General features: G+C 48.6%; 1 protein-coding gene across 1 annotated transcript; it reads left to right on the top strand.

Annotated features, from left to right (window-relative positions):
• The first annotated feature begins 3540 nt into the window (after positions 1-3540).
• On the top strand, positions 3541-8657 carry LOC136470272 ((+)-neomenthol dehydrogenase-like). Its single transcript, XM_066468169.1, has 4 exons — positions 3541-3566; positions 3680-3956; positions 6754-6936; positions 8262-8657. Exons 1-4 carry the CDS (start codon positions 3541-3543, stop codon positions 8655-8657), a joined length of 882 nt encoding a protein of 293 aa, XP_066324266.1.
• Positions 8658-9613: the final 956 nt, after the last annotated feature.

Genomic DNA, 9613 nt, shown 5'->3' with positions numbered 1-9613 from the left:
CGTATATACATGAAGGTCTAGGCTAGACCCGCTTACTGACATAGCTCGCTGCAAGGGCAGTGTAGGAACTAACAATTAGGATAACAAATGCAGCAACATACAAATTACCAATTAATATAACAAATATGGCAACATAAATTCAATCTATTTCAAGTCTAAATAGAATCGATCAACTTTAATTGAATCATCAATGTCCCTAAAAAAAATACTAAACCTCTGTGACTACATGGTACCATTCTCAGTCCCCAATCAAGCTATTAATTAATTTAACTAACAAAAGATTAAGAATTTTATAATTAAAATCAACAAATTGAAATAAAATAATTGGCAACGATAAATATTCAACACAATTCACAAAATAAATTATTTTAGCCATTCTAGGTCCAAATTTAATCCCATTAAAAAATTAATTAGTGGTCCATATAAATCAAGACATGGGGACTAAATAAGGGAATAATTTTGTTGACCTACTCAATTTACCCTAGATCCTCTAAAGATTTTATCTAATGTCTTCTCTAATTTCCACAACCATGTATTGAGAGAGAACTAAAAACCTAATTAATCAATTAGTCTAACACTAAACTTTAAAAAGATGTTTGGAATGACATGAGCTTACCTTCTAGAGTCACCTCCTACAAGGAAATCAAGAGCAAAATCTCCCCCCTTAGATTTGTAATTTTTAGAGTTGCTCCTTGCAAGCTCCTCCTCCTTGGACTATGATTTTATCCCGAGCAGGAAGGAGGAGACAACTTCAATTGTGGACGTTATTTCCAAATGCGAGTGGAAACATCACCCACTTCTAGAAATCGGTTTTTAAGGGTGGCTCGTGTATATAACCGCTTTTGAAAATGGCCCTCACGACCTTGGAAACACGATTTTCAGAAGGCGGATGGTCTTACTACCAGTGACCTCTAAAAATGGGGGCTGGACTATTCACATATAAAAATAGATTTAATTTTCAGAGACAATATGTTTGCTAAGGCCATGAAGGTCTCTATCGAGACGGATCTCTATGGAGTTGCCTGTGCAAAAAAAACCACCTTTAAAAATAGGTTTTTAGTAGTGTGTTTTCGTTTTCACTTCTATATTCTGATCCACCCAGCAGCACAAATTCAGTGGTCATGTTCGCTTCGCTGAAATTGAGCTGCTGCTGATACTGATGTTGATTTATTGTGAGACGAAAACATTTTTTCTTCGTCGAAAAGTGTAGCGCTGAAAATCAGGGCGAGTATAGCGTGTCTCGTCTGACCTGACCGAAACTCGGTCTGATTGCTTTGGAGATAACTAGTAGTTGTGGGACTGGGATACTTTTCTGATGACCGCGCGCCATTGGAGGATGCACGAGGAACACGGCGTAGTACTGCCTAGTGAAGTGGTGGTGTGATTGGTGAACGTGCAGGGGCCGTTGAACGACTGCTTCCGCCGGAGGAAACACAATTTCAAACCAAACACGGCGTAGTACTGCGCGTCGATATGTCGTTAAGGTCACGTCCCATGCGCTGCACTTGATCGCTCTCTATGTGCTACCCGTGCGCCCAGCCGTGCTCGACTGCTCGTGCCATGCCACCGAGCTGCCATGCTCACCCCTTCGTGTGTTGCGCCGCCGCGCTCAACAACCAGTGTCGTGCCATCACGTTTCGCTTGACCGCTCGGGTTGGGCCGCCGCTTTGCCGCGCTCACACCGGCGCCCATGAGCTACGTCCCTGTTTGGTTCCGCTCATTCTCGCGTCCGCGACCGAGATGAGCCGAAAATCTCGCCAAACGGATTGCGTCGTGCTCGCGACCAGCCATCGCGCGTCCCCTTATACGCGGAAAATAGCCTACGGCCGAAACGCGAGCCAAGGCGTGCGATTTGGAGAACGTGGGTTCACGTTTGCTCACTCCCTCCATCCCTGGCGCCGCCTCCCTCCCGGCACGGCCACCATCTCTGACGCGACCTCCCTCCCCGGTGCGGCCACCATCTCCGGTGCGGCTTCCCTCCCCGGCGCGGTCTCCATCCCCGGCGCCGCCTCCCTCCCCGGCACTGCTCCATCCGTCAGCACCTCCCTCCGGTCTGGCTCCCGCCTCCACGACCGTCATCGCCTCCCTCTAGCCCGGCCCTGGACCAGATCCGTCGACGGGGAGCAGGTCCCTGCCGGATCTGGCCGGCGGCCTCCACGACTGGGTCACTCCCTCACCAGCGGCTCCCCCCCCCCCCCCCCCCCCCGGCTCCCTCCGAGCTCGTGCGTCGATTGAAGAAGAAGGACCAGGATGCAAATAGAAACTCTTATTTGGGTCCAGTTGCAAGGCTATAGACTCACAGAAATAGTAGTAAATAGTGCTACACAGTTTGAGAAAAGTTCAGGGTTTCCAGTATAAAATGTCATACCCGAAATAATCAGACAGTCAAACGCCCCGCTTATTTAGACAACAGATTTTCTACGTCGTAGGTTATTATATAATTTTGCTCAACTTAGAAGCAAGACTCCCATAAGCTAAACCAAACAGGGCCTACATCATATGGCCGGCGTCAGATTGCTGGAGACTGGGAGAGAGAACAGAAGAAAAAAAGAAAGAGAGAAAGATAAAACTGATAATTATGGATTTTATATCAGAGTTTTTGGAAATGATTTTTTTGCTGTGACAGTTACGGAAAAATCATTCAAAGTTTTAAGGATTGAGATTGCCGTAACAAAATGAATTTATACTCCCTCCATCCACAAAAGAATATAATTATGAGACCCATGCCGGTTAAACTAACTCAAATTTAACTAAATTTATATTAAATAATATTAGCATTTATGTCTTTAAATAATTTTTTTATAAAAATATATATTCTATAACTAATCTAATGTTGTTTATTTTGTATCATGAATGTTAGTATTTTTAATATAAATTTAGTTAAAATTTAAACTGTTTGACTTTTTAAAAAAACAAGAATTGCATTGTTTAGTTAAAATTTAAACTGTTTGATTTTAAAAAAAATAAGAATTGCATTATTTGGAGGACCGGGAGTAGTTGATAACGGCCTCGGAGGGACACCTACTACTACTTTATGCACAGCTCATTGCGGCGCGCACCTCCTTTTTGTCAATCACACACGTATAATTGTCAGAAGCTGTCTGTACAAGTACACAACGGAGGAGCAGCACTCTGGTATCCCTTCGCTTTCAGACGTGGCTAGCTGTGCCGCATCGTATGCCTCACCGGCTACGTTGAGTCGTTGACCACAACTAATCCCATTCATGAGATGATCATGCCCCACTGGCCAGCCACTGGCCTCTGGCCTCCGCTCCACCTCCACTTGCTCTCCAGTCTCCATGGCTCCATCAGCTTGGTTTCACAACCCGTCCGGCCGTCCCGTCCCTATATATAAACGCTCCCTTGGCTGGCTACTTGCTTGTCCCTTCCATTTCCATCACTTGCAACTAGCTAGCTTAGCTTAGCTCCCGAGAGAACTCGCTGCCGCGCTCCATCTCGTTTGCTTCGTTCACTCCAACTTTCCAAGCTCCAGCTCCCGGTGGATCGGAGATCAGGCGGCGGTAACCACCAGCTCGATCGATGCCGTCATCGTCGACGTCGATCAAGTGAGTAGTACACTACTATCTCGTTGTGTAAAACCAGCATTAGCTTCGGCCTTCGATCAGCTAGCTCGATCGAGTTCATTGCTGATTTGTTGCGCTGCGCGGCATGCATGCAGCAGGGCGGCGGCGTGGTGGACGGGGGAGACGGTGGCGGTGGTGACGGGAGCGAACCGCGGCATCGGGCACGCGCTGGCGGCGCGCCTGGCCGAGCAGGGCCTGTGCGTGGTGGTCACGGCGCGGGACGAGGCGCGCGGGGAGGCCGCCGCGGCCGCGCTCCGCGCCAGGGGACTCCGCGGCGCCGTGCTGTTCCGCCGCCTGGACGTCGCCGACCCGGCCTCCGTCGCCGCGTTCGCGTCCTGGGTGCGCGACGAGCTCGGCGGCCTCGACATCCTGGTGAGCCTGCCCGATCCGCCCATGCATGTGTATGTTGATGCCGTCGTGTGTCGTGCGCGCCGCGCCTTTAATTACTTGCCCGTTCCTTTCCCTCGCTTTAATTTTCCTCGGGCTTCGGGCGTCTCATTTTGGCCTTTGGATTCGCTTTGCCGTTCTAGTAGGGTTTGACTTCTCAAGGTACAGATACTTCTCAATGATCCAGCGCTAGTGGATGTGGAGCATAACACTGTGGACTGTGGTGTGCCGTGCCGTCGATTGAAAGTCCCAAGCATTTTCTTTTTGTGCAGGTCAAACAAAGTGCTTCACAGCAAAACACTGTGTGTACTGTGTATGCCTATATAAGAAGAACACGAAAGATGTACCATTTTCTGTCATATAAACCCAACGTCACTATGTATGACTTAAAATTATGTATTTGCGGCAGTTCGTCACTGCTAGCTTGGCAAGCGCGGTTACTGGTAGTAGTGGTCTACCACCGCCAGTCCGTCACCACTCTTTTTATTACATACGGTCTTGCCTGAACAAGTCACGCTCACGCACACACAATTGAGTCCAAAGCCAAAGTCAGGAGTCCAGTCGGAGTATACGTAGGTATGTTCGGCTGATATTAAAGCCGGCTGATAAGCCAGCTGAGGCTGTTTTATTATGAGAAAAAAATACTGTAGATTCTAGCTGATAAGCTGGCTGATAAGTTCAAGCGAACAGACCCGTACAAGCTAGGTCATGGTAGTCGTCGTTATGCGCAGCAATGACCTTACCATTTCGCCGTGTAGACGCCGTGTGTCAGTGTGTGTAGCCCGGCCGCCACTAATTTGAGTCGACGCGCATGAACCTAGTCGGCAGCTCACACTCATCGATTCATAAGATATATAGACTTCAAAATCATCACCATCACTAAATTTAGGATAATCTCGCTAGCAGTCTTATACCTGGTCTCCTCCCAATCCGTTGAGCTCGCTAGCTCTTCGGTCTCTTGCGACCGGAGTATTATATTAGGTGCTAAAGTTTCATTATTATGCCCTAATAACGTGGCAAATGTTTCCGGCCGGCGGTGTCAAACTTCTGAGATACATTAGTATCTACCCAGTCTACTTGGAATTCAAGCATTTCAATTCAATCATAGAAAAGCCACAGCAGAAATCACAAAAATATTCTGTGTACAGTTTAATTTGGAATTAAGTCAAGTCGCCCATTTGATCGGAGATCCTTCATGCTTATTATATATGCATATATAATATACACACGCTACTAGAACCATATATATAAAATATGGGTGTATGTCTGGTTAGAAATTCGGTTCAAGGTGGTGTTTGGTTGGGCTAAGGAAACGCAAATGTAAAGGGAGTGAAAAAACAGCGCAAACGTAAACAATGTAAGCCATTACTTGATTTGTTTGGTTGACCTTTGTAACGGTAACAAACCGAGCAAGAACACATCGACGTCTACGAGCTTCTGCGCGCTGCATCGGTACCTCCTGGGCATCGTCGTCTACGAGCTCGCGGCAGGGGAGGACGGCTAGCCCGGGTGCGCCAGCTACGTGGCCTCCCTCGCGCCGGCCGCCGGGCACCACGACTGGGCAGATCTGCAGCTGGGCGCCGGAGAAGTTGCTGCAGATCGACGATGATGCCCGCTGGCTCACGTTGTCGACGAGGAGGAGGCGGGTGGAGCCAGAACGGGCTCCTCAGCTACCTCAACGACGGCGTCAAGGGCATCGCCTCGTGGATCCGGGAACCCCATATGCCGCCGGCGCCGAGCAAGCTAGTCACCGGCGGACGCGTTGCCCTGCTGCCGAGCGAGCAAAAGGCTGAACGCTTGAGCTGCTGGGTGGAGCAGTGGAGACGACGATATGATTCGGTTCTGTTTTTTTTAATCGACGGGATACAGACCGGTATTCAATTGCGCTCGAGTGAAGGCGGTATCGACTTTGTATAGTCGGGTATTAGATAACGGCGGGAGTTGATTACGCATGGGCTGAAACAAACAGATGCAACGTCATTCGTTATCGTCCGTAATCAATTCGCGTTACATTTACCCGAACAAAACGCTTCGTTACTAATAAACTACTAGTACTAGTAAAAACGTAGCTTAAGAACCTCATGGCACACATTAACACCCTGTTCGCTTGGCTTATAAACCGTACTTTTTTTCGATCAACGAATAATATTTTTCTCTCACAATAAATCACTCAACAGTCCTTTCAGTCGTGAAACGAACAGGGCATAAGCTGTATAAAAAGAAGCTACCGCAAACGCACAAGCGAGCAAAACAAGCAATGGACGGACGCGCAGGTTTCTATTTTACGCGAGCCTCACGAACTGCTCCCACTAATCCCCCACTATCCTAGCACGACGATGCATGCAACCTCGCAGTACGTGCAGCACACAAAGAGCTAATAAAGCTGTGTTCAGACTGTCTATTGATCTACGGTTGAGTTTAGTATTGCAAAGTGGCTGGCGGCAGTTAGTTACTGCATTATGCATGGTCTCCAAATCATCACGCTCTACAATAATCCAAAGCATTATACTATTGCACTAGCTAGCTAGTAGAGTAGTAGATGGTGTATACATTACTGCTGCATTACCGCTGGAATCGATCGGAGAAGAAGACCTACACGTATACATGCACGTCAACGCGTGTATAAATTAATCTGTGTTGTGCGCGACATACATATAAATAATAACATGCCGTTGAGGTGGTGGTGTACTTCATTCTGAAATCTGACACCTAGCTTGTTGTGTGGTGTGATTTTTTCATTCTGAAATCTGAGGCTGATTTTGCATGCTGTTGGCTGCTGCAGGTGAACAATGCTGGGGTGTCGTTCAACGAGATGGACACCAACTCCGTGGAGCACGCGGAGACGGTCCTCCGGACCAACTTCTACGGGGCCAAGATGCTCACCGAGGCGCTCCTGCCGCTCTTCCGCCGCTCGCCCACCACCAGCCGCATCCTAAACATCAGCTCCCAGCTTGGTCTTCTCAACGTAAGTCGTTGCTGTCAAACAAATCTTCAGTCTGATGCTTCTAGTTGTATGTCAGGTCAGTTGAAACTATGCACCGGCAGTTGCAGAGATTAATGATGGCACATGTCTGTGTTGACCTGACCTTACTAGTTTAGGCCGCGTTTAGATCCAAAATTTTTTGGGTTTCGGCTACTGTAGCACTTTCGTTTGTATTTGGTAATTAGTGTCTAATTATGGACTAATTAGGTTCAAAAGTTTCGTCTCGCGATTTCTCACCCAACTGTGCAATTAGTTTTTTTTCGTCTACATTTAGTACTCCATGCATGTGCCGCAAGATTCGATGTGATGAGTCCTGCGCAAAAATTTTTGGGAACTAAACATGCCCTTATTTCTGGCCGATCAAATCAGTCAATCACTCAATCCATTGAGATTTTCTGAATACTCCAAGCAGCAGGCTGCTTAAGGGTGCAAGTAGCCTGTTGTCAATGGGCCCATTCTGTTCAGAGGCATGGACTACATTCTTGTTTAGTTCGCGAAAAGTTTTCTTAAAAAGTGCTACAGTATCCATCATATTGAATTTTGCGATACATGTATGGAGCATTAAATGTAGATGAAAAAAAAACTAATTGCACAGTTTGGTTGGAAATTACGAGACGAACGTTTTGAGCCTAATTAGTGCATGATTGAACACTAATTTTCAAATAAAAACGAAAGTGCTACAGTAGCCAAATTTCCAACTTTTCGCGAACTAAACAAGGGCTACAATGTTTGAACCCTCTATCGCAGAGACAGCGCCACTTGATTTGCCGTTGACATGCAGGGGCATTGGCACATGATACCATACCAGCACTTAACTTCCCGGTGCCCTGTGCCCGGTGTACAGTGTGCTGTGTCGTTCACACTCCACACCCTGACATGTCTGAGCCAACCTGACAACCTCCAACAAGCCACGCATGCCAGTCTAACGCACGCAGACATATCAGTGCAGCGAGCTAGGCCATGTTTAGATGGGCACCGAATCGGCGCCGCCCGATTTGCTGCCGCTACTGTAGCTACAGTAACGGTTTGTTTTTATTTGGTAATAATTGTCCAATCGTTGACTAATTAGACTCAAAACGTTCTTCTCGTAAAGTACGACCAAACTGTGCAATTAGTTTTTGATTTCGTCAACATTTAGTACTCCATGCATGTACCGCAAGTTTGATGTGACGGGGAATCTTCTTTTTGCATAGTGCCAAATTCTGAAATTTGGGGCAACTAAACATGGCCCTAGTGGCATTCGATCAGATGTCGGTTTCAGACGAATTCCTAATAATAATGCCATTTGATTTGGCTGTGGCATGCAGAAGGTGAAGGACCCGCAGCTGCGGCGCATGCTGCTGGACGAGGCGGCGCTGACGGAGGGCGACATCGAGGGGATGGCGTCGCGGTTCCTGGCGCAGGTGGCGGACGGCACCTGGCGCGGGCGCGGGTGGCCCGAGGTGTGGACGGACTACGCCGTGTCCAAGCTGGCCCTCAACGCCTACTCCCTCCTGCTGGCGTCGCGGCTGGCGGGGCGCGGGGTGAGCGTCAACTGCTTCTGCCCCGGGTTCACGCGCACCGACATGACGCGGGGCCTCGGCAAGCGCACCGCCGAGGAGGCCGGACGCGTCGCCGCGGGGCTCGCGCTGCTCCCGCCCCAACACCTGCCCACCGGCAAGTTCTTCAAGTGGCGCACGCCGCAGCTCTACTCCAAGCTGTGACTGACTTGTATGTCACGCGCGTGTGCCAGTTTGTGCGCGTGTGCATCGCACGGTGCTGGGGGTGGGTGGGTGGGTTGGGTGGCTGCACTGCACCGGTCGGCGCGCGGCAGGCATGCCCGCGTGTGGTGTGCACTGTGCAGATCATGGTCATCGCCGTTTCCGTCTGCAGAGATGGGTTTCCTTTTTGTTTCTTATATTTAAGATGGAAAAAATGGTAGTGCAAAAAAGAGAGAGAGAACAAGTGTACGTCTTTCACTGCACTGCCGCAGTGTTACATGCATATACTTTTAAGCGTTATTTGGACTATACTCCACCACATGTCCACATCATATCTAAAAGCTCCTTAAAACAACTTTCTAATTTGTTTTTTTAAAAGACATTTCTAACAGTTTTGTAAAACAACTCCTAAGTGATAAATTTTCATTTTACGCATGCAATCTGCCCGGGTGCTCCCTCTCTCAGCGTTTTCGCCCCCACCCTCCTCCCATCTAGTTTTAGAGTCTTATACATAAGAAAAAACTAACTACTAGAAACATATTATAAAGGAAAGGGCTAGCGTCCCGACCGTTCGGACCAACAGCGCGTCCGGGCGTAGGCACGCAGCTCCCGAGCCTCCTCTATCATGCGCCTGCGGGAAAACGGCTCGCTCGCCCACGCCCGTGGGGACCACCCGAGCCTGCTCCGCTTTCATGCGCCCGCATGCACACATAGAAGCATCAGCACCAGCAGGCGGCATGCACGCAGCACCAACAAGCGGCACGATGACCCACGCAGCAACAATAGCAACATACTTTTGAAACATACAACGACCCAAGTCCGCATGCGCACACACACACAACAGCACCAATAGGCGGCGTGGTCATGTGTCTGCATGCATGCAGCACCATGCGACACGGTGACCCACGCAGCAGCACCACACAATTGCAACATGTGCTCTCCTCCCGAGATCTACTTTT

The sequence above is a fragment of the Miscanthus floridulus genome, chromosome 8, assembly GCF_019320115.1.
Source record: "Miscanthus floridulus cultivar M001 chromosome 8, ASM1932011v1, whole genome shotgun sequence".
Classification (NCBI taxonomy): Eukaryota; Viridiplantae; Streptophyta; class Magnoliopsida; order Poales; family Poaceae; genus Miscanthus; species Miscanthus floridulus.
The sequence above is the reverse complement of the archived record's forward strand: the minus strand, read 5'-3'. Positions and strand labels throughout refer to the sequence as shown.

Coding starts and splice junctions, on each gene's coding strand:
- LOC136470272 (XM_066468169.1), top strand. CDS start 3,541: ATGCCGTCATCGTCGACGTCGATCAA. Junction 3,567..3,679: donor TCATCGTCGACGTCGATCAA/GTGAGTAGTACA, acceptor GCATGCATGCAG/CAGGGCGGCGGCGTGGTGGA. Junction 3,957..6,753: donor TCGGCGGCCTCGACATCCTG/GTGAGCCTGCCC, acceptor TGGCTGCTGCAG/GTGAACAATGCTGGGGTGTC.